The sequence below is a fragment of the Giraffa tippelskirchi genome, chromosome 1, assembly GCF_054371585.1.
Source record: "Giraffa tippelskirchi isolate mGirTip1 chromosome 1, T2T-mGirTip1v1.2.pri, whole genome shotgun sequence".
Classification (NCBI taxonomy): Eukaryota; Metazoa; Chordata; class Mammalia; order Artiodactyla; family Giraffidae; genus Giraffa; species Giraffa tippelskirchi.
The window spans coordinates 12,819,876-12,845,826 of NC_137275.1; the positions used below are offsets into that span (position 1 = coordinate 12,819,876).

Sequence of the window (25,951 nt, forward strand, 5' to 3'; positions counted from 1 at the left end):
CTGCTTGGGGCTAGCCACACTGCTACCTAACAGACCTGAGGCTTCCTGGTCAAAGAGAAAGGGCGAGTTGGGCCTGGCAGGGCAGGCAGCTAGTTACTTCATGGTTCCTGTGTCATTTCATCATCCATGTGACAGCCCTCCAGGCAGGTGTCCCTGCCCTCGTCTTTTTGGGTGAGGTCACTGGCACCTTTTGGCTTTGCCTCTTGCTGGCAGCGTGCTATTTCTACTTTCACAGTGCACTTATTACAGTGTTACCCTTGGCAACCCAAGTCCTTTCTAAGTGTTTGAAAGTCCAAACAGACACTGCTTTTCAAGAATTCACCTTCCCGTTCCCCCAGCCAACTCTGACAGCGCTCGTGACTTCTTCAGGTGGGAGAGTTTGATGATCTAGAAACCTATAGGTCATCAACTCTTTCAGTTTTCCCAGGACTGCAGGGTTCCCAGGGATGCAGGGTCTTCAGTGCCAGGACCAGGGAAGTTCTGGGCAAACCAGGACAAGGTGGTCACCCTGAGAAACCCACTCATCACCCCTCTCACACCAGCCATCCAACTCCTTTTCCTCTGGGCCAACAGCCCTAGGTGAGAATGTGATTTCTAGGACCCATCTTTGTCTTGGGACTCACCGATTACAACCATTTCAATCTGCTTATCAGCCAAGTGTAACCCTTCCCTTATTCACAGTGTATACATGGAGTCACTTTTATGTAAGTATACGTATATCAGGTCCGAGGGTTGCCAAATAATTGGAAAACCCAGGTCATATGCTCAATCACTTAAATCCAATCTAGACCAATAAGCAAATAAACATGAAATAGGTACCTATTTGCCCTGTACCTTATGTTAGATTCCCACTGCCACACCCATGATACACATTTCATGAGGATGTGGATGAGTGAGCTTATTTGCAACATTATAATGCTAATTACTAAAGCAGTGTGTTAGTCGCTCTGTCATGTCCGACTTTGCAACCCCTTGGACTGTAGCCCGCCAGGCTCCTCTGTCCATGGAATTCTCGAGGCAAGAATAGTGGAGTGGGTTGCCTTGCCATTTCCTTCTCCAAGGGATCTTCCTGACCCAGGGATTGAACCCGGGTCTCCTGCATTGCAGGCAGATTCTTTTACTGTCTGAAAACTACTTTCCACCAGGAAAGCAGTAGTTTTAGGCATTTGCCAGCTTGCTCATTAATTAAAGCTCCTTCCAGTTATTTTCAAGACAAAAGAGGAGGCCAGTGGAGAACCAAGCCTTACCTCTAGAAGGGATCTAGGTGGGATTGAAGAATGGGACCCAGGAGGGCAGCAGCGAAGACCCCCTGATTGTGAACCCCAGCATTAGCCAAGCTCACCCACCTGTTCAGCATTGGCTCAGGACCCTGTAGACCTCCCCTACATGGTGCCTGGCTCTGAAACGCTTCTGGCAAGAAGGAGCAGAGGGAAAGCTTACTCCCCAAAGGCAGCCATTCCAGAGAGAGCGCAGGGCAAGCAGAAATGCACCAGTGCAATTCCTGTTCCAGTTTACTGCTGGACAACTCCCACCACCTTTGATGGGGCCAGAGGCCACAAATGTTCAGTGAAATATCCCTCCTGGGAGAACCCAGCAGAGTGGGAGGATTGTTCCTCATCCCCAACACAAACAGCTAAGTCCTGTAGGGAAGTTGCTGTGTGCCAGGTGCTATTCTATGCTCTTAGGGAAGGTAGGCACTGTTGGTCCCATTTTACAGATGGGGTAAGTGAGACACATGGAGGCCAAGTGACTCATCCAAGGTCATTTGGCAGAGTTGAGTTACAGACCTAAGCAGTCTGACTTGAGGCTGGGGTTTCCTGATCCCTGGACAGATGTCTACGGAAGGTTCTGAGATTGCACTAAGAAGTAAGTGATTTGTTGGGAGTGGAGAACAAATCACTTTTCTCTCCTTCATGAGCATGTGGCCATGTGTCAAAGGCCAGGTAGGAGTGTTCCTTGAAATGAAGAGTGTTGGAGGAATGGCTTTGTAAGCAGGTGAAATAACGGCACACCCATGGCAGCACAAAGCAGTGTGGAGCCTGCAGGGAAGTGGGGATGTTTATTGCTAATTGGGGGCAGGTGGCAAATGCCTCCTGGGACCTTGGGAGCTCTTGATAATATCATTGCTGGTCACATCACACATGCAGGCCAAGCTCCTAACTTTTCTCTCTTCCTTTGAGCTCTGATGAGTGGGGAAGAGGAAAAAATAATAGAATTTCTTTTCCTGGCAAGTTATTTACAAAGGAAGCCAATCTAGGTCAAAGAACCCAGGTTTTGCTAAGTTAACCATTAACCTTGTCTCTCTATTCTAACCACGTTAGGTGTTAGATGGCACACTGGATTCTGACTTTGGTTTGGCAGGGACACAATTCAACATAATTATCCTCCGTGGCATTAAGTTGAATACATAGGGAGCTAATTGTATTTGTTCACCTCCCCCCATCCTTGCCCTCATAATGTAGTGAACTAATCAGTTCACTTCATCTTTTGTAAATAGCATGTCTTTCCTAGTTACTGGAAACTGGCTGTAATTCAATCTAATTCAGAAATATTTACCAAACGCACATTATGTACCAGGGATTGCATTTGGCACCATGAATATGGAGATCTGCTTTCAATTATCCCTTTAATTGATGAATATTTGTTAAATATGACTGTGTTCTAATTCCCTGCTAGCTGTGGGGACACCACAGAAAAATAAAAATGGCCTTTGACCTCAGGGAACATGGAGTCTAATGCTAGATCAATGATATTAATCAGGTGCATGTAAAATAATACACAATGGGACTTCCTTGGTGGTCTAGTAGTTAAAGACTCTGAGCTTCCACTGCAGGGGGTGAAGGTTCAATCCCTGGTCTGAGACTGAGATCCTGCATGTCCTGCAGCATGGCCAAAAAAAAAAAGTAAGTCTACCTATTCTACTTTTTCTGTTTTCAGAGATTTCACTGCTGTGGCCTCAGTTCAATCCCTGGTCCCAGAACTGAGATCCCACAAGCTGTGTGGTGCAGCCAACAAATAAATACATTTAAAAAACAATATAGGGTGATGACTTTGGGAGGAAAGTCCCAGGATGATGTGAGACTGTATAACAAGGAGAGCAGACTCTGGAGGATGAGGGCAACCTTCTCTGGATGTGGAAGAATGAAGAGAAAGCAGAGTTAACAAGTGTAGGGCCCAGAAAAAGAGCATTAAAGGCACAAGGAATGGCTGCTCACAGCACAGAAAGAAAGCTCTTGTGTCTGGAGCTCAGTGGGTGTGGGGATGGAGATGGGAGGTGAAGCAGGAGAAGTGACAGGACCCAACTGTAGTCTCGTGGCCATGGGGAGGAATATTCCCCTTTCCCTGAAAGCAATGGAGGGGGGCTTTGGAGGAGTATAAGCAGAGGATGAGCAAGACCTCCTTCCTGACAGAGGATGTTGGAAGACCACTGTGGTTTGTCTAGGCGAGAAATGATGTGGGTTCGACCAGAGGGTGACCACAGGGTAGATGGATGGGAGAGACAGTAAAGAGGTGAAATGGACCTCACCTAGTGAAGGATTAGGTGTGGAGTTGGGAAAAAGAGGATTCAAGGATGAGTTCCAGGCTTTGAGCTTATGAGGTCAGATGAGTGTTGAACCACTCATCCTAGGCCTGCTTCCTTTCTTTCTTTCTTTGGTTTTTGTAGTTGATATATGGTTGATTTGGAGCTTCAGCTTCAGCATCAGTCCTTCCATTGAATATTCAGGGTTGATTTCCTTTAGGATTATCAGAGGATGCAGTGGTTAGATAGCATCACCAACTGAATGGACATGGATTTGAGCAAACTCCAGGAGATAGTGGAGGACAGTGGAGGATAGTAGAGGACAGATAGCTGAAGTCCAAGGGACCGTAAAGAGTTGGACATGACTTAGTGACTGAACAACAATGACAAATGTTTGAGTTACAATATTGTGTTAGTTTCAGGTGCATAGCAAAGTGATTCAGTTATATATTCAGCCATATGTATGTATATATATATATATATATATTCAGCCATATATACGCGCACACACATTCTTTTTCATATTCTTCTCCATTATGGTTTATCGCAGGATATTGAATATAGGTCCCTGTGCTCTACAGTAGGACCTTGTTGTTTATCCATCCTCTATATACCAGTTTGCATCTGCTAATCCCAAACTCCAGATCCATCCCTCTCACCTGCCTGCCCCTTAGCAAGCACCAATCTATATATATATGTTTGTGTGTGTGTATATATATGTATATATATTCTATTAGAGGTTATTACAAGATACTGAATATAGTTCCCTGTGTAATATGGTAGGTCCTTGTTGTTTATCTATTTTATATATAGTAGTGTGTATCTGTTAATCCCAAAGGGAATACACGTAAGTGATATTGTATGATATTTGTCTTTCTTTGTCTGACTTACTTCCCTTAGTATTATGACCTCTAGGTCCATCCATGTTGCTGCAAAAGGAATTATTTTGCTTATTTAAAATGACTGAGTAATATTCCATTGTATTGTATGTACCACATCTTCTTTACCCATTCATTTGTTGATGGACATTTAGGTTGCTTCCATGTCTTGGCCGTTGTAAATAGTTCTGCTGTGGGCACTGAGGTGCATCTATCTTTTCGATTATAGTTTTTCTGGATATATGCCCAAGAATGGAGTTGACGGATCATATGGCAACTCTATATTTAGTCTTTTGAGAAATCTTCATCTGTCCTCCATAGTGGTTGCAGCAATTTGCATTCCCACCAACAGTGTAGGAGGGTTCCCTTTTCTCCACACCCTCTCCTAGGTTTTGTTTTGGATCCTTTGAAATGGTTCAGGGTAACTTGGAAGCCTCCAGGAGTCACTGTGGGATCGGCATCAATCTGTACACACAGCCTGGAAAGTTATTGGCCATTAGATGATAGTTATTGGCCCTTGGAGCCAGTGAGGAGAGGAAGGTTGTAGGATGGAGGTTTGATGGAATCCAGTATTTAATGGATGGGAGGTAAAGGATGAATGTGCAAAAGAACTGATGCATGACATGGAATATTGAGAAGGTGTACTTCCATAGAAGACAAGCAGATGTTTCAAAAGGGATGGAGTGACCAAGTAAAAGGGGGACAGAAAACTGTCCATTGGCTCGAGTGGTAGAGTCATACTTTGTTGAAGTTGTGCTGTGGGGATGGGGTATAAGGCATACTGGAATAAGGCAATAGACAGCAAGAATGGGGAGCCCCATCAAGAAACATGGTGAAAGAGACATGAGACAGGGCAATGCTTGCTTGCTAAGTCGCTTCAGTCATGTCCGACTCTTTTAGACCCTATGGAAGGGAGCCTGCCAGGCTCCTCTGTCCATGGGATTCTCCAGGCAAGAATACTGGAGTGGGTTGGAGACAGTGCAGTACAGGGTTTGAAATCATTGTCCTCCTTGCTCATGGTACCCAGAGGTGAGACACCTGAGCAGGAAAAGACTACGATGTGGTCATGTCACTTGGGGGTCCAGAAGTTCCATAATGGAGGCAGGATTAGCTCCTTGGACACTGAGACAGGTGAGCTGATGTCTGAGTGTGTAAGGTAATACTGCTTAGTGGACAAGACAGACTAGAAGTAAAGTTATCTTGGCAAAGAGAATGGGGTATAAGAATATGGTAATCCAAGTATCCAAGTTTTTCTCTGTTATCCCTTCCTTCTGGCCGAAAAGATGTCTCTCCTCCTTTATATCCATTAGTTCAGTTCAGTCAATCAGTCGTGTCTGACTCTTTGCAACCCCATGGACTGCAGCACGCCAGGCATCCCTGTACTTCATCATCTCCTGGAGCTTACTCAAACTCATGTCCATCGAGTCAGTGATGCCATCTAACCATCTCATCCTCTCTCGTCCCTTTCTCCTCTTGCCTTCAATCTTTCCCAGCATCAGGGTCTTTTCTAATGAGTCAGCTCTTCACAACAGGTGGCCAAAGTATTGGAGCTTCAGCTTCAGCATCAGTCCTTCCAATGAATATTCAGGACTGATTTCCTTTAGGATGGACTGGCTGGATCTCCTTGCTGTCCAAGGGACTCTCAAGAGTTTTCTGCAACACCACAGTTCAAAACCATCAATTCTTTGGCACTCAGCTTTCTTTATAGTCCAACTCTCACATCCATACATGACTACTGAAAAAACCATGGCTTTGACTAGATGGAACTTTGTTGGCAAAGTAATGTCTCTGCTTTTTAATATGCTGTCTAGGTAGGTCATAACTTTTCTTTGAAGGAGCAAACATCTTTTAATTTCATGGCTGCAGTCACCATCTGCAGTGATTTTGGAGCCCCCCGAAATAAAGTCTCTCACTGTTTCCACTATTTGCCATGAAGTGATGGGACCAGATACCATGATCTTAGTTTTCTGAATATTGAGTTTTTAGCCAACTTTTCACTCTCCTCTTTCACTTTCATCAAGAGGCTCTTTAGTTCTGCTTCACTTTCTGCCATAAGGGTGATGTCATCTGCATATCTGAAGTTATTGATATTCCTCCTGGCAATCTTGATTCCAGCTTGTGCTTCATCCAGTCCAGCATTTCTTATGATGTACTCTGCAAAGAAGTTAAATAAGCAGGGTGACAATATAAAGCTTTAACGTACTCCTTTTCTAATTTGGAACCAGTCTGTTCCATGTCCACTTCTAATTGCTGCTTCTTGACCTGCATACAGATTTCTCAGGAGGCAGGTCAGGTGGTCTGGTATTCCCATCTCTTGAAGAATTTTCCACGGTTTGTTGTGATCCACACAGTCAAAGGCTTTGGCATAGTCAATAAAGCAGAAGTAGATGTTTTTCTGAAACTCTCTCACTTTTTCAATGATCCAATGGATGTTGGCAATTTGATCTCTGGTTCCTCTGCCTTTTCTGTATCTAGCTTGAACATCTGGAAATTATGGTTCACGTACTCTTGAAGCCTGGCTTGGAGAATTGTGAGCATTACCTGACTAGCGTGTGACATTTGTGCAATTTTGCGGTAGTTTGAGCATTCTTTGGCATTGCCTTTCTTTGAGATTGGAATGAAAACTGACCTTTTCCAAGCCTGTGGCCACTGCTGAGTTTTCCAAATTTGCTGACATATTGAGTGCAGCACTTCCACAGCATCATCTTTTAGGATTTGAAATAGCTCAACTGGAATTCCATCATCTCCACTAGCTTTGTTCATAGTGATGCTTCCTAAGGCCCACTTGACTTCACATTCCAGGATGTCTGGCTCTAGGTGAGTGATCACACCATCGTGATTATCTGGGTCATGAAGATCTTTTTTGTATAGTTCTTCTGTGTATTCTCGCCACCTCTTCTTAATATCTTCTGCTTCTGTTAGGTCCATACCATTCCTGTCCTTTATCGAGCCCATCTTTGCATGAAATGTTCCCTTGGTATCTCTAATTTTCTTGAAGAGATCTCTAATCTTTCCCTTCTATTGTTTTCCTCTATTTCTTTGCACTGATCGCTGAGGAAGGCTTTCTTCTCTCTCCTTGCTATTCTTTGGAACTCTGCTTTCAAATGGTTATATCTTTCCTTTTCTCCTTTGCCTTTAGGTTCTCTTCTTTTCATACCTGTTTATAAGGCCTCTTCAGACAACCGTTTTGCCTTCTTTGCATTTCTTTTTCTTGGGGATGATCTTGATTACTGCCTCCCGTACAATGTCACGAACCTCTGTCCATAGTTCTTCAGGCCCTGTGTCTATCAGATCTAATCCCTTGAATCTATTTTATATACATTGGGAAAGTGTTAACTGCCAAATATATGTGTTGGGGGTGGGGGATTGGAATATGCGGAGAAGTAGCAATTCAGTCGTGGAGTGTTGTTATGGCAAACAGTGCAGTAAACCAGAAGCCATTGGAAATAAATGGTTGGATATTCAGGTGAAGACATTTTAAGAATCAATACAAGGATTGACAAATCTAACTTGTTCCTTTTTTTTTCTTTTACAGTCAACTTTGACCATTTTCAGATTCTGCGGGCCATTGGTAAAGGCAGTTTTGGAAAGGTAAGAATGGTGGATTTTTAAAAATTTCATCGATAAAATATAAAAGTTCTGATCACTGGATTTATGCTTATGTGCATGTTTGTGTGTTTGTTTTTGTGTTGATTGCTGGGCACTGGGAATTTCCTGTTTGACAGAAAGATTTGAATTTGCCAAATTTGAAATGTGAAAGGAAGTCTGAATAGTTTCCTTTGGATACGCTGTAATTTTATTCTGAAAATTAAATTACCACAGCTGCCCTGCTTTAGGTGAATTACAATGGTAATTATTTCAAGGTTGCTAATGCTATTTCTTCTTTGAGAATCTAAATAAGGAAAGGGGAAAAAACCCCACAAATGTATGTGATGGCCAACAGTAGCTTTTTCCTTCAATGTAGGCATTGTATTTAAAAAGTTATTTTGGAAAGCAGACAATATGAGATCTACTTGCTTAAATTTTTAAGTGTACAATATATGTATCATTGCTGGCTGCACAGAGAACACTGTACTGCAGATCTCTAGAGCTTATTCATCATGCTTGACTGAACCTTTATGCCCATTAGATAGTAATTCCCCATGCCCTCATCCCCTTAGCCCCTGGCAACCAGCATTCCAGTCTTGCTTCTATGAATTTGACTATTTTAGATACCACATATACATGGAATCATGCAGTATTTATCTTTCTGTGACTGGTTTATTTCACTTGGCGTAATATCCTCAAGATTTAATCCATGCTGAATAAAAGTGGCAAGAACGGGCATTCTTGTCTTGTTCCTGACCTAAAAGGAAAGACTTTCAGCTCTGCACTTGAGTATGATGGTAGTTGTGGTTTGTCATATATGGCCTTTTATTATGTTGAAGTATGTTTCTTTTATACTCACTCTGTTGAGAGTTTTTATCATAAATGAATGTTGAATTTTGTCAAAAGCTTTTTCTGCCTCTATTGAGATGATCAGGTGATTTTTAGCCATCATTCTCTTAATGTGGTATATCATGCTGATTGATTTGTGGATGTTGAGTCATCCTTGCAGCCCTGGAATAAATCCCGCTTGAACAGAGTGCATGATCCTTTTAATATATTGTTGAATTCAGTTTGCTAACACTTTGTTGAAGATTTTTTGCAGGTATGTTCATCAGGTATATTGGACTGTAATTTTCTTTTTTCGTGTGGTCCTTGTTTGGTTTTGGTATCAGGGTAATGCTGACCTTGTAAAATGAGTTTGGGACTGTTCCCTCCTCCACAAATTTTAGGAAGGGTCTGAGAAATGTAAGTATTAAACCTTTGGGCATTTGGTAGTATTCACCAGTGAAGCCTTTTCATACTGTTTATGGGGTTCTCATGGCAAGAATACTGAAGTGGTTTGCCATTCCCTTCTCCAGTGGACCACGTTTTGTCAGAACTCTCCACCATGACCCATCCAGGTTGGGTGGCCCTACACATCATGGCTCATAGTTTCATTGAGTTAGACAAGGCTGTGGTCCCTGTGATCAGATTGGATAGTTTTCTGTAATTGTGGTTTTCATTCTGTCTGCTCTCTGATGGAGAAGGATAAGAGGCTTATGGGAGCTTCCTGATGCCTTAAGAAACATCACTACAAACAAAACTAGTGTAGGTGATGGAATTCCAGTTGAGCTATTTCAAATCCTAAAAGATGATGCTGTAAAAGTGCTGCACTCAATATGCCAGCAAATTTGGAAAACTCGGCCATCACCACAGGACTGGAAAAGTCAGTTTTCATCCCAATCCCAAAGAAAGGCAATGCCAAATAATGCTCAAACTACCACACAATTGCACAGTTGCACAAATACAATAGCAAAGTAATGCTCAAAATTCTCCAAGCCAGGCTTCAACAGTATGTGAACCAGGAACTTCTAGATGTACAAGCTGGATTTAGAAAAGGCAGAGGAACCAGAGATCAAATTGCCAACATCTGTTGGATCATTGAAAAAGCAAGAGAATTCCAGAAAAACATCTATTTCTGCTTTATTGACTATGCCAAAGCCTTTGACTATGAATCACAACAAACTGTGGAAAATTCTTGAAAAGATGGGAATACCAGACCACCTGACCTTCTTCCTGAGAAACCTGTATGCAGGTCAAGAAGCAACAGTTAGAACCGGATATGGAACAACTGACTGGTTCCAAATTGGGAAAGGAATACGTCAAGGCTGTATATTGTCACTCTGCTTATTTAACTTTAATGCAGAGTACATCATGTGAAATGCTGGGCTGGATGAAGCACAAGCTGGAATCCAGATTGCTAGGAGAAATATCAATAACCTCAGATATGCAGATGACACCACCCTTATGGCACAAAGTGAAGAACTAAAGATCCTCTTTCACTTTCATCAAGAGTCAAAAAGCTGGCTTAAAGCTCAACATTCATAAAACTAAGATCATGGCATCTGGTCCCATCACTTCATGGCAAATAGATGGGGAAACAGTAGAAACAGTGTCAGACTTTATTTTTGGGGGCTCCAAAATCACTGCAGATGGCGACTGCAGCCATGAAATTAAGAGACACTTGCTCCACGGAAGCGGAGAAGGCAATGGCAACCCACTTCAGTACTCTTGCCTGGAAAATCCCATGGACGGAGGAGCCTGGTAGGCTACAAACCATGGGGTCTCGAAGAGTCGGATATGACTGAGCGACTTCACTTTCAATTTTCACTTTCACACTTTGGAGAAGACAGTGGCAACCCATTCCAGTGTTCTTGCCTGGAGAATCCCAGGGACGGGGGAGCCTGGTGAGCTGCCGTCTATGGGGTCGCACAGAGTCGGACATGACTGAAGCAACTTAGCAGCAGCAGCAACTCCATGGAAGAAAAGCTATGACAAATGTAGAAGCATAAACATTGTTTTGCTGACAAAGGTCCGTCTAGTCAAAGCTATGGTTTTTCCAGTAGTCATGTATGGATGTGAGAATTGGACTATTAAGAAACTAATCACCAGTCCAGGTTCAATGCATGATGCAGGGTGCTCGGGGCTGGTGCAACAGGATGACCAGGAGGGATGGAATGGGGAGGGAGGTGGAAGGGGGGTTCTGGGAGGGGAAAACATGTACACCCATGGTGGATTCATGTCAATGTATGGCAAAACAAATACAATATTGTAAAATTAAAAAATAGGAAATAAACTAATTTAATAAAAGAAAGAAAGAAAGAAAGCTGAGCGCCGAAGAATTGATGCTTTTGAACTGTGGTGTTGGAGAAGACTCTTGAGAGTCCCTTGGACTGCAAGGAGATCCAACCAGTCCATCCTAAAGGAGATCAGCCCTGGGTGTTCATTGGAAGGACTGATGTTGAAGCTGAAAGTCGAATACTTTGGCCACCTGATGTGAGGAACTGACTCATTGGAAAAGACCTGATACTGGGAAAGATTGAAGGCAGGAGAAGGGGACGACAGAGAATAAGATGGTTGGATGGCATCACCGACTCAATGGACATGAGTTTGAGCAAGCTCCAGGAGTTGGTGATGGACAGGAAAGCCTGGTGTGCTGCAGTCCATGGGGTCGCGAAGAGTCAGGCATGACTGAGCGACTGAACTGAACTGATTTGATCCTTTCTTATATTTTCTCTCTCTGGTGAAGTACTGTCTTTGTTTATCCATTCTTCTCCCAAGTTCAGTGAGCATCTTTATGACCGATATTTTGAACTCTATTTCAGCTAAACTACTTATCTCCATTTCATTATGGGTTTTTTAACTGGTAGTTGTATCTTTTCCTTTTATTTGAACTATATTCCTTTCTCTCCTCATTTTGCTTGACTCTCCGTGTTTGTGTCTAATATTAGGTGGAGCAGCTATCTCTGCTGGTCTTGAAACACTGGCCTTATGAAGGAGATCAACTTTATTGCTTCACCTTGCCCTAGCTCTTGATTATCTCTTAAATGTTTGTGATTATTTTAGTTCTCTGACTTATTCTTCATAGTTCCCAGTTGTTGAAGGTGTGTAAAGAACTGTGAGTGTTCCAGAGAGTGGAATTTCAGTTAGCCCTTAGTTTCAGGCTGATTAGAAGCTGGACTTGCAGGCCACACCTTTTAAGGTATGCCAATATATACAGTAATACAGAACTGCAATTGTAAACTTTGCTGGCCTTCACATCAGATGATCTACACATGTCTCATTGGTGACAGTTACAAAAATCAGGGCTCCAGATGAGTGTTTGATCTCATTTCTGGGCTTCTCTAGTGGTTCAGTTGGTAAAGAACCTGCCTGCAATGCAGGAGACCTGGGTTCGATCCCTGGATCTGGAAGATCCCTTGGGGAAGGAAATGGCAGCCCACTCCAGTATTCTTGCCCGGAGAATTCCATGGACACAGGAGCCAGAAAGGCTACAGTCCATGGGATCGCAGAGTCGGACACAACTATGCGACTAACTTTCACTAGGAGTTACCAGGGAGCTGCAGTGAGTTTTAGGGAGTACACAAAGAGGACATCCCCTAGACCACTTCCATAGCCTCTAAATGTATGGAAGACTGGAAGCCTGTCCCTTGGGCTGAAGCTCCAAGACAGGTAGATAGGCTTTTTTCACAGGAAGACGGGCTACATCTCAGTCAACTGTCTGTACAGTGACTGGAGCATGGGGGCCTTCCAAGAATAGTCTCTCTGATTGTCTCAGACCCATGGGGCCCCAAAACACAATTCCCCCTGGACAGCAGAACCAGGTGATCAAGGGGAATCCCCTGTATGGCCTCCATGTGCCTACTGGCTCTGGCAGGGCTGGGAAGCGGCGTGAGGATGAGGCACGAACACTGGTGCTGGAAAGGGAGAGGATAAGGATGGCACCAGGAAGACTCCCGACAGATTCCTGCCCCTCCAGCAGAGCTTTAAGGTTAGTAAATGAATCTCCTTCACATGTGATCTAAACCTAGGCCTGTTTGTTGCTTTTGCACTGGGTCCAAGATGAATGAATCTTCATGCAAGCCCTTTATGAGTTCTCTGTTGCCTATAGCCCTATATTCTTCCAGATGTAAATCCTGCTGGGTTTCAAAGCCAGACCTTTTGGAGGCTCTCCTTACCAGTGCCGGTTCCAAGGGTTGGGATTCCTGATGTGGGCACAAAGCCCTGGCTCTTTGGAGTGAAGTTTCCTATTTGTGAGCCCCCTCCCAATTTCAGGTCACCAGGCTGGGGGTGGAGATTTTTTTTTTTTTTGGCGAGATCACATCTCTGCTTCTCCTTCCCGTCTCGATGTGGCTTTTTTATCCTTTGTTGTGGAGGAGCTATTCAGCCAGTTTTCAGATCATTCTCATAGGGACTTTTTTTTTCCATGTGTAGTTGTAAATTTCTTGTGTCCATGGAAGGAGATGAGTCTAGGATCTTCCTACACCACCATCCTGAACCACCTCCTTCCTTGGTCTCCGTCTTCACTGATTGTAACAATTTAGTTGTTTTATCCATTTCTGAGCCAGCTGTGCAAAATCTCTAACTCTGATCCTAGAGTTGTTTCTTCTTTAATTCTGTCAGTTTTCCTTCTGACACTTTGAAGGTCTGTTATTAGGTCCATACAGATTCATAGTTGTTATGACCTCATGATGGATTGACCTTTTTATCATTATGAAATGTTCTCTTCTATCTCTGCTAATAATCTTTTTTTTTAAGCTTATTTTCCCTGAAATTCATGTAGTTATTCTAGCCTACATGGCATATATTTTTCCATGCATTTTCTTTTATTCTATCTGTGTCTTTATATCTGACATAAATCTCTTGAGCATATCATATAGTTAGGTCTTGTGTGCATGCTTGCTAAGTTGCTTTAATTGTGTCCAACTCTTGGCGACCCTATGGACTGTAACTCCCCAGTTTCCCCTGTCATGGGATTCTCCAGGCAAGAATACTGGAGTGGATTGGCATTCCCTTCTCCAGGGATCTTCCCAACCCAGGGATTGAACCTGCATCTTTTACATCTCCTGCATTGCCAGGCAGGTTCTGTACCACTAGCACCACCAGGGAACTTGCTTCTTTTTAAATCGGTCCGGCAATCTCTACCTTTTAGTCTACTCATAGTAAATGTAGTTATTGATTTGGTTTCAATTAGGCTTAACATGGTTTTATTTGTTCTTGTTCTCTTTTTTGTTCTTTGATTTCTCTTTTCCTGTTTTGTTTTAGATTAACCGAAGATTTAGAATCTCCATTTATCTCATGACTTTACAGCCATACTTCCTTGTTTTAAAATTGTTGCTCTAGGGATTATAATACATATCCTCAGGGCTTCTCTTGTGGCTCAGCTGGTAAAGAATCTGCCTGCAATGTGGGAGACCTGGGTTCGATCCCTGGGTTGGGAAGATCCCCTGGAGAAGGGAAAGGCTACCTACTCCAGTGTTCTGGCCTAGAGAATTTCATGGATTGTATAGTCCATGGGGTTGCAAAGTTGGACATGACTGAGCAACTTTCACCTCACAGTTTATTTCAATCTGCTTAGAGTTAATATTTTATACTTTACATAAAATCTAAAAACCTGGCAACTGTATAGATCTATTTATCATACCTGTCAACTCTTATACTATAGTTGTCATATGTGTTATAGTTTATAAATCATAAATCTCCAATACAATATTATAGTTTGTTGCTTTAAGTACATATAAATATATATATATAATGTATATGTAAAATATATATATTTAAAAATATGTGTTTAATTTTGGCCTTTAAAAAATTAGAAGGAAAAGAGCCCTTAATAATTACTCATACCTTTCATGAAGGTATGAATTTCCCTCTGGTAACCTTTAGTATTTTATGTGGCACAAATCTCCAATCAATGCATTCTCTTAATTTTATTTTATCTGAAACTCCAATAGTTTGACCACCTGATGTGAAGAGCTGACTCATTTGAAAAGATCCTGATGCTGGGAAGGATTGAGGGTGGGAGGAGAAGGGGACGACAGAGGATGAGATGGTTGGATGGCATCACTGACTCAATGGACATGAGTCTGAGTAAACTCCGGGAGTTGGTGATGGACAGGGAGGCCTGGCGTGCTATGATTCATGGGGTTGCAAAGAGTCGGACACAACTGAGCGACTGAACTAAACTGAACTGACATGCATTTATTTCACCTTTCTTGAGGACTATTTCTACTGGATACAGATTATTGGGTTGACAGCTTTTTCTTCATTGATTTAAAGATTTTGTGCCATTGTCAACTGACTGACTTCTGTGCTTTCTGCTGGGAGGTCATTAAGCTGAATTATTATTATCTGATAGTAATATGCCACATCAATCTCTCTCTTTTCAAGATTTTCCTTTAATTTTTGACTTTCAGCAGCTTGATTATGATATTCCTAGGTGTAAGTTCTGGATTAAAAGAAAACAGTTTCTCTTTTCTTAGATTTCCCATATTTTTATTTATTTCCACCATATTGCCCTTTATACCATGGAACTTAGTCTTAAGAGCTGTTTTCATATCTTTTATTCTATTTCCAACATCTGGGTCATATTAAGATTCACCTTAATTAAGGATGGGTCACATTTTCCTGGTACTTTATATGCTGAGTAATTTGGGGTTACATCCTGGATGTCGTGAATGTTATGTTGTATAGACTTTGGATTGTGTTGTATTTCTTTGAAAATATATTTTTAACAAGCAGTTACCTTGGTTGGATTTATACTGCATACTCTCTTCTTGGGCATGCACACAAATCTCAGTCCCTTTCTTTTTTTCTGCTGCTCTGTACTGCTTCCAGTCTGCTCTATACATGTGATTTTTAGGGGTCAGCCAGAGACATGGACAGAGTTTATGTGCTATGTTTGAGGTTCTTCTCTAGATTTCTTAGAAGAAGAGTTATGGTCCAGAGAATTTAGAAAGTTTGCCTATAGTCCCATAGGTAGGGCTGAACTTCAGCAACAGTAAAACATTTAAAAAATTCTGTTAAATCATTACTTTCTGTTGTCACTTACCCTAATGTTGAGCATTTCGTGGCTGAAGAAAACTTGAAGCAACTCCCTTAATCCACAACACAATTGACACCATATAGAAGTGTATCATTTTACCCTCGAGTCAGTGGTGATCTTGGCCCTGAGTCCTTTGCACCCTTTCCTGTCAGTACTATCAGATCTGTTAGCCTGAGCCCTCATGAGTTATTACTTGATTATATCCTGAAAGTTGTCTTTTCCTTTTCTGTCTTCATCTGTGCCGCTATTTGGCTGCTGGCTTGGTTCTTAGAACCTGTAGTTCAGAGCATAAATATATTCAACCTTTGCTTATAGTGGGTGTTCTGAAAAAAATGCAAGCTTTCTAGAGGAGACTCTATTTTTAAGTCACTCTTAGGTTGTGGCAATTTCTTGATGACACCCAAATTCATGTAGAATGTACACAAACATCCAGTATTCAGGATGAGGTTACTTCAAGGCGATTGAACAAAGCTTTGTTCTGGTCAAAATACCAACTAACTACTGCCTTTCGTGGTCAATGTAGATGAGTCTCCATGACTGTTATGAGACTCAAGGTGGAAGTGTGCTGGGCTAGGATGAAGAAAACCACCCTCCTACTACTGAATGGGCACTTTGACTTTGCTTTCAGCCTTTGGTGTGTTTGATAGCTGGCATTTATTAAGAGTTTTCAAGAAAGACATTTCATTGTTAAAGTATGACAATAACCTTGGTTATCAGGAAAAAGCACATGTGAATTCGCAGAAATCTTATTTGACTTTCATGCGGGGGGAAGATTGTGCTTCCCCAGTGAAGCACAAAAGTGAACAGCTACAGGCAATCCATTGGTTTTAGCAAGAATTTACTGAAGGGTTTTATAACACTTTTATGACTAAATTCTAGGACAGTTGAGGCATGGCAGATGAATTTCTACATATCTCAGTGGAAACACTTTAGATCTGGGAAGCAGGCTGACTCTGATATGCATTAGTTGTGCTTACTTGGGATAGTGAATTAACCACTCTTAAGCTTAGTTTTCTCACCTGTAAAAAGAAAAGGAAATGGTGAATCAGTGGACTCTAGAGGCTGTTGTTTTCAACTGTCCAGCATGCTTTTTACTTCCCTTTCTTATCACAATAGCATCCCTTTCCTTCGGAAAACACCTCCTCCACCCCACGTGGGCACGGGGCGTGTCAATCCCTGTGGTCCCCCCGCACCTTCTGAGATGGGCGTGTGACGTGGTTGTGCCAGCTACTTGGGCCATATTCCTAGACCAGTGCTTGGCCCAAGGAGTGGCTTTGTGACCCAGACTGAGCCATTCAGAATCCTTCCATGGAATCCGAGGTGAAAGATTTGTTGTCATCCTCTCGTGAGTGATGTGTGAGAAAACAGATCTGCAAGAGTCGGTGGCCGTTTTTCTCAGACACGTGGACTCACCTCCATGTGGGACCTCCGTGTGGAGGGTGTCTTGAAGGCAGCTGAGGGTCAGAGAAGCTGATGCTTGTATGCACAGTCCCCTGTCCATCATTGAGGAAGGGCTTCTTTAAGCCTCATTGCCTCTCCTGCACTTTTGGCTTGCCCCTTCCAGGGCAGACCCTGAGGTTGGGAAAGATTGAACGCAGGAGGAGAAGGGGACGACAGAAGATGAGATGGTTGAGTGGCATCACTGACATGATGGACATGAGTTTGAGTAAACTCCGGGAGTTGGTGATGGACAGGGAAGCCTGGTGTACTGCAGTCCATGGGATTGCAAAGAGGCGAACACGACTGAGCGATTGAACTGAATTGAATTGACTGACCCAGGGCAGAAAAACGCTTCAGAAGTAGGGCTTCCCTGGTAGCTCAGTTGGTAAAGAATCCACCTGAAATGCAGGAGACCCTGATTCAGTCCCTGGGTTGGGAAGATCCCCTGGAGAAGGGAAAGGCTGCAGTATTCTTTCCTGGAGAATTCCATGGGCTATATAGTCCATGGGGTTGCAAACATTGGACATAACTGAGCGACTTTCACTTCACTCATATCCAGGGCAGAAAAAGGCCCTAGGAGAGAGCTTCAGGTGTCCACAGGAAGCAGGCTGAGGTGTGCGGAGGTACAGGAGAGGGGGCATGGGCAGCTACCACCAGTGCCTCCCCCTCTGTGTTCTTCCAGTCCTCTGGCTATATCCACTATCCTTACCAGCCATCAGAGCTGGTATCCTGTTTTGTTTATGCAAGATCATGTTGTTGTTGTTGTTGTTGAGCCACTCAGTCATGTCTCTTTGTGACCTCATGGACTGCAGCACACCAGGCTTCCCCGTCCTTCACTATCTCCGGGAGTTTGCTCAAACTCACGTCCATTGAGTCAGTGGTGCCATCCAACCATCTCATCCTCTGTTGGACTCTTCTCTTCTTTCCCTCAATCTTTCCCAGCATCAGTCTTTTCCAGTGAGTTAGCTCTTTGCATCAGGTGAACAAAGTATTGGAGCTTCAGCTTTAGCATCAGTCCTTCCAATGAATATTCAGGACTGATTTTCTTTAGGATTGACTGGTTTGATCTTGGTCCAAGTGACTCTCAAGAGTCTTCTCCAGCGTCACAGTTCGAAAGCATCAATTCTTTGGCACTCAGCTTTCTTTATGGTCTAACTCTCACATCCGTACATGACTACTGGAGAAAACATAGATTTGACTATATGGACCTTGGTTGGCAAGGAGATCCAACCAGTCCATCCTAAAGGAGATCAGCCCTGAGTGTTCATTGGAAGGACTGATGTTGAAGCTGAAACTCCGATACTTTGGCCACCTGATGCAAAGAGCTGACTCATTTGAAAAGACCCTGATGCTGGGAAAGATTGAAGGCGGGAGGAGAAGGGGACGACAGACGATGAGACGGTTAGATGGCATCACCGACTCAATGGAGCTGAGTTTGGGTAAATGCTGGGAGTTGGTGATGGACAGGGAGGCCTAGCATGCTGCAGTCCATGGGGTCACAAAGAATCGGACATGACTGAGCGACTGAACTGAACTGAACCTTGTTTGGCACAATGATATCTCTGCTTTGAAGCATTACTACGAGCAAAGCTAGTAGAGGTGATGGAGAAGATCATGTTGGGTTCCCAGTATTTGCAACCTGGAGAGTCCTGGATAACTCACAATCATTGTCCTAGGAACTGACCCTTCTTACCATCCTTGTCTTCTTAAAGCTCAGTGTGCTGGTTCTTATTATCCCCATTTTACACATGATGCATCAGAAGCTTGGAGAAGACCCCACTGCCAGATAGCCTGTTTTGTTCCCACACGTCCCTCCCAAATACAGAAGTTAGGAAGAAAGTAGCTTTAGTCACATGTGTATCAGCAAGAGACCATGAGGGTCAGGAGGAGAGAGTCCATCAACATTCAAAAACATTGGACATCTGCTTTGGGAAGCAGCAAAACATAGGAGAAAGAGCATGAGACAGGGAAGGCTGAGCTCAGATTCTGGTCCTGCTGCTTCCAGCCATATGAACTTGGCTAAAAAAAAAGTCATAAAGCTTCTGCAAACCTCTGTTAAAAAAATGAGAATGCCCATTTCTATCTTCATTATGTTCACAGTTTCCTTATCCTTGAACATACAGAGCATATGAATAACAGCCCCTTGGAAGTCCTTGTTTGCTAATTCCATCACTAGTGCCATTTCTGGGTCTATTTCTCTTTATTAATTTCCCGCTTCTTTGCCTGTCTAGTAATTTTTTGGACACTGGACAGTGCAATTTTACTTTATTTTTATATTTTTATTTCCCTGGTGGCTTAGACGGTAAAGAATCTGCCTGCAATGAGGGAGACCCAGGTTTGATCCCTGGGTGGGGAAGATTCCTTGAAGAAGGGAATGGCAACTCACTCCAGTATTCTTGCCTGGAGAACCGCTTGGACAGAGGAGCCTGGCAGGCTATAGTCCATGGTGTCAGAAAGAGTCGAACATGACTGAGCAACTAACACTTTCATAGTTGACTTATAATGTTAAGTTTCAGGTACAGAAAGTAATGATTTGATATTTTTATAGATTGTAGTCCATTTACAATTATAAAGTATTTTGGTTATATTCCCTGTGCCATACATTATATCCTTATGTATATGTATATACATACGTTATATCCTTGCGTCTTATTTATTTTGTACCTAGTAGCATGTCCCTCCTGATTCCCTTGCCCTCGCTTTCCCTTCCCCCACCCACCTTTCCTGTGGTAGCCACTCAAATAGAACTCATAGAAATGAGAACTACAATATAGAAATGAAATATTTATTGGATGGGATATTAACAGCAGATTAGGCAGAGGATGAGCTGGTTAGATAGCATTACCGTCTCAATAGACGTGAATTAGAGCAAATTCTGGGAGATAGTGAAGGATAGAGGAGCCTGGAGTGTTGCAGTCCATGGAGTTACAAAGAGTTGGACCCAACTTAGCCTCTGAATAACAACAACAAAGGCAGTGTAGAAGAAAAGGTTACTGAACTTGAAGATATAGCAATTGAAACTATACAAAATGAAGAACTGAGGAAAAAAATTAACAGAGCCTCAGTGACTTACGGGCTTCCCTTGTGGCTCAGCTGGTAAAGAATCCTCCTGCCTGCAATGTGGGAGACCTAGGTTTGATCCCTGGGTTGGGAAGATCCCTTGGAGAAGGGAAAGGCTACCCACTCCAGTATTCTGGCCTGGAGAATTCCATGGACTGTACAGTCCATGGGGTCGCAAAGAGTCCGACACGACTGAGCAACTTAACTTTCACTTCACTTTCAGTGACTTGTGGAACAAAATGCAGTGATTTACCATATGTGTAATTGGAGTTTCAGAAGGAGGGATGGGCATATAAAATACATTTGGAGAAATAATGGTTTATTTGTTTAACTGATGAAAATGATAAAATCATATCCAGACAGTTCAACCAACTCCAAGCAAAAGGAACACAAGGTAAACATCATCAAAGATCATCATAATCAAATTAATATGTAGCTTATAACCATTAATAGAAAATCTTGAAATGAACCAGGGGCCAAAAGGACACACTGTGTTAGGAAATGGAAACTATGCAAGCCAAAGATGGTGGAGCAGTATTTTTCAAGTGATAATAGAGAAGAACCATCAATCCAGAATTCTGTATTGAATTGAACAAAAATACCTTTCTGAAATGAAGACTTTAAAAGAAGGAAAGAATGCTCAGAGTGATCTTCAAAGTTTACTGTGAAAATAAGGGGCAGAGACCGTACAATTCCTGGACCTGGCATATGGCTGGCATTTTTCATATGCGTTCCGTGTCATCTTGGCCCTGGTTTACGTGGTGGATTCTAGAAACGTTTGGGTAGGCACCTGGAGGGATCAGGGGAAGCCCTGACTCTCTTAGCTTCCTCTTGCCATCCTTCACAGCGCATCTTGCTTAGAGGTGGTCTTCAGATTGCTCATCTGCCTCAGCCATCAGATTCTTGAAAAGTTAGGGTTGGTCATATTCACCTGTCAGTCCCATCAGCAGCTGGCTCATGCCCAACAGGTGGGGAAGGTTCAATAAATGCTGCCTAGTTCAGTTCAGTTCAGTTCAGTTGCTCCGTCGTGTCCGACTGCGACCCCATGAATCACAGCATGCCAGGCCTTCCTGTCCATCACTAACTCCCGGAGTTTACCCAAACCCATGTCCATCGAGTCGATGATGCCGTCCAACCATCTCATCCTCTGTCGTCCCCTTCTCCTCCTGCCCCCAATCCTTCCCAGCATTAGGGTCTTTTCCAATGAGTCAACTCTGCCTAGAACATGTGTAAGTAGGAAATGACAACCTACTCTAGTATTCTTGCCCGGAAAGTCCCATGAACAGAGGAGCCTGGCGGGTCACAGTCCTTGGAGTCGAAAAAGAGTTGGACACGACTGAGGAACTAAACAACAATACATATCCACCATTCACGTAGTGTATAGATACATACACACACTCATATATGTATATGTATGCCCACAAAGCAGTACAGTATATATATATCTACATACATGTATATATATACACACATATATGCATATATATACACTAAGCGGTGTATATATTTATATTCACATACAATATTTATTTACATGTACAATGTGTGTATGATGCATTTGACATATATGCTATATAATTAAATGAATGAATATTATATAAATAAGTGAAAACCTTGATAATTAACAAATTAACTGATAAGAGTTAGTTGGCTTGTTTATACTGACTGCCTCTGGGTTAGAGTCCTGAGGAGAATTTCTGCATCTCCCTTGCTGCAAACTCTCATTTTTCACAAAGACCCCTTGAATTACCACCTTATCTCTCCAGGCTCACTCTCCCCACCTTACAAGTTCCTCTTGACCCCTTGGAAGGTGGAGCCAGTGGATGTTTTGCTTTTGCTCCAGCAGAGAGAGTCCAGGCTGGAGTGCTCTGCTCTGAGTCAACTTGGAAGTCAACAGGGCTTAATTATTTTCAAGGGAAGGAGGAAGATACCTTTGGGAGAACTTTCTGAGAAGTTCACTTCAAAAGTGTCTTTCTTGGATTAGCAAGTGGGCCCTGTGCTTAGAGAGTCATAGGGCTGAAGCAAAATAAACAGAGAGTTAATTAAAATTCATGGAATAGCCAGAGGCAGTCTGCACATAAAACAGCAGAAAGTGGAATAGTTATATGATAATAGCTTTTTATGTCCCTCAAAGGCAGATTCTGGATAAAACTGAGCAGGAGTTGCACAGATGCTAATTCCAGACTCCACACTATCTTATTATGCAATGACGATCATTTCCACACACAAGCATGTTATTAGCTGTCTCGTTCCACATTCCCGACTTTTACATCTGCATGTGAATTCATAGTGTGAAAAACTATTTGATTAATAGCAGACTAACCAATTTACTGCCCAGACTGCAACAAATCAATTTTGCAATTTTGACAGATTTGATCTTATATATCTGTTTTATCAGTTTGAATGTTCAGAAACATTTGACTGATCAGCATATTTTTTTTCCCTTAAAAATGTACACCGTTTTGGAATCTTTTTCATCTTTTAAGTTGCTGGGCCTCTAGGATAGGAGTAGGGGTGGAAAGGACAGCGGGATTTTGAGTCAGACAGTAAATGTTTCTGCCAGCTGTTCTGTCCCAGTGTTCGTCCGGGTAGTTGTGAGGGTGTGGCAAGCAAGATGAATGAGGTCCCTGATGCCACAGAGTTGATGGTTTGGTAGGGAAGATAAATACACAAACAGTACATAACATGATTTCAGTGATGATAATTGCTCTGCAGAAAATGTATAATGTTATGATCTGGGAAGGTAGGACAGCTTTCCTTGGAGGAGAGGACAACAGAGAAGGCCTCTCTGAGATGGAGACAGTTAAGCTAAGACCTAACTGCTGAGAAGGAAACAGACCACGTGGAGATTCAGGGGGAAGAACTTCACAGACAAAGCGGGCAGCAGATGCAAAGGTCCTGCGGTAGGGCCAGAGTTGGTGGTGGGGCAGTGGTGGCATATGTGTGTAAGATGCCCAGCCAACATTGCGTCCTGCTGTAAGTGGGGGCCTGACGCATATGTTTGCTCTTTTCGGAACCTGGCAAGAGTTCATCAGTTTATAGCACAATGGTTAGATAGTTTCACCTCCAAGTCTGACGGAGCTGAGTTGGAATTTGGGTCAACCCGGAGACTCTGGGCAAGATGTCTCTGTGTTTTTGAAGTGAGCTGTCATTCTTATGGAAGAATTAGTTTTAGAATTCTTTAACATGATGCTTTGACTGGCACCTTTTATCGTTCATGCAGGCATCTTTGATAAGGGGTGGAATCCATTTCTTTTGAGTGAAGTGTTTATTCCTTTCATGGGCTTCCCTGGTGGCTCAGATGGTAAAGTACCTGCCTGCAATGCAGGAGAACCTGGGTTGGATCCCTGAGTTGGGAAGATCCCCTAGAGGAGGGCATGGCAACCCACTCCAGTATCCTTGCCTGGAGAATCCCATGGACAGAGGAGCCCAGCTGGCTACAGTCTATGGGGTCGCAAAGAGTCAGACAGGACTGAGTGACTAACACGCGCACACACTTATTCTTTTCATATTAATTAGTCCGTGTTTGGCTTGAGGCACGGGTTGGAGGAATTTGCTGGCTTCCATGGATTGCTTTATTAAGAGCTAAATATCAGAGGAAATGCAGGCTCACTCGCAAATGGCTTTCAAGCTTGGCTAGAGCAAATGATCCATTACTGACCAGTTTATTAACAACAGACGTCATTACTCATTTGCATTTCCCATCTTCCCACAATGACGTTCTGGCCCATCTTCTGGATGAGCTTCCCGAGGACTTTTTCTGTCTATAGAGTGGTCTCAACCTTGATTCACCCTAGAGAATACATTTCCAGGATAAGGGGCTTAGAAGTAACAGGGCTGGTCCTTGACCCTTGTCCCCATGACTCCTTTTGGCATTTCCTGACAAAGCAATATCCCTTATGACTCCTGAGGGAAACTATGTGCGTAAGCAGTGGCAATAAATTATTTATAAAACACTCTTAGACTTACCTCCACACTCCTCTCCACCCTGTTGTTAGAAAACAATTCCCTTCCCCCCAAACACTGCATCTTCCATGTTGTATGTTTGTATGTTACTTCCTTTATTCATTCATTCACAATTGTATAGCTCGGATCCACTTTTTAAACCCTTCTGTATCTCCCCAGTGTCCCCAGGACAAAAGCCAACCATATTGGCCTGCTTGCATGGATGTGACAAAATTCCACAGCCTGGGTGCTTGAACCGCAGAAGTGGTTGTCTCACAGTTCTGGAGGCCAGAGGACACCAGCCCAGTTGGATCAGGGCCTGCCCTCATTTTAATTTAATTACCTCTTTAAAGGCTGTATCTCCAAATGCCTCACATTCTGAGGTACTGGGGGTTAAGGCTTCACCATGCAGAGTGGGGGAAACACAATTCAGCCTGCAACACCGACCTTTTAAACATGCCATGCAAGGCCATCTGTCTTCTGCTCCTCACATTTGTTGCCTCGTTTTTCACCACGATCTATCTCCGTGATGTCTGATGTGCAGTGTCTCAGGTGAACAGAAGTGAGCATCACCTGATACAGATCAGAACTCACAGATGACGGGTCCATGGGGTGGGTGCGCTGTTTTCTTAGCATCCCAAGGAGAGGCCAGTTCGGCTTAGAGTGGAGCTGGACACACCATGGGGCTATGTCCCAGACAAGGGATGTCTCTCCATTCTGCTGTCTCTTTTTCTGCTGACTGGGGACAAATACTTTAGAATCAAGTACCATGCAGTTCAAGCTTCCTGTGCTTACATTTTAGTGGACTGTGAAGAAAAGCCAGATGCCCAGCCTTGGTGGCCTCAGTGGCTCCCCAGGCCCAGGAGAAGTTGAAATTAGGTGGTGACTTGTGATCCTGGCTGATTCATTGCCATATGTATTAGTCAACGTTCTCCAGGAAGACAGAGCTAATAAGAGGTGTACAGAGAGAGATAGAGATAGAGTTATTTAAGTAATTAGCTCACATCATGATGGAGACTAGCAAGTCCAAAATCTGCAGGATAGGCTGTCAGGCTAGAGATCCAGGAAGTTACTGATATTGCTGTGCAAGGCCAAAGGCCATCTGCTGCAGAATTCTGTCTTTTTGGGGAAGGTCGGTCTTTTGTTCTATTGATGCCTTCAACTGATTGGGTGAGGCCCACTAACATTTTGGAGAGCAATCTGCTTTACTTAAAGTCTACTTGTTTAAATTCATCACAAATTAATTTTATCTAAAAGCACCTGGTGGTAAAGAGCCTGAAGGAGGTGAGGAACCAAGACTGTACATATGGGGAAAAGCATGGTAGACAGGAATGGCTTAGAGGCCAGGGTAAAAAGTGAGCTGGGAGGAGAGTAACAGGTAGAAGTAAAGGGGGACTGAGGTCATGCCATATGGGCCCCAGTGACCTGAAGTGAGGGACTTTATCTTTCACTCTTGAGTATTGTTTGTTTATCCCATCAAATCTTGAGTTCTTAGAACCATGTCATATCTTCATGGTTAGCACAGTGCCAGGACCATGGCAGGCATTTATCAAATGTTTATTGACTGAAATACTCATCCAAATGAGTATTTTCACAAAGCTAACTTTTGATCACTTTAATGAGGTTCCATTGATCCCAGCCCACATGGACTTTCTG

At 43.0% G+C, this 25,951-nt stretch overlaps 1 protein-coding gene across 3 annotated transcripts in view; it reads left to right on the forward strand.

Annotated features, from left to right (window-relative positions):
* The window catches only part of STK32B (serine/threonine kinase 32B), a 375,768-nt gene that overhangs the window by 78,883 nt on the left and 270,934 nt on the right, over positions 1–25,951 (forward strand). For all 3 annotated transcript variants that reach the window (XM_081489937.1, XM_081489845.1, XM_081489748.1), the window contains exon 2: positions 7,934–7,989. In XM_081489937.1, coding sequence (XP_081346063.1) covers positions 7,934–7,989 — 56 coding nt within the window. The remainder of the gene's footprint in view (positions 1–7,933; positions 7,990–25,951) is intronic.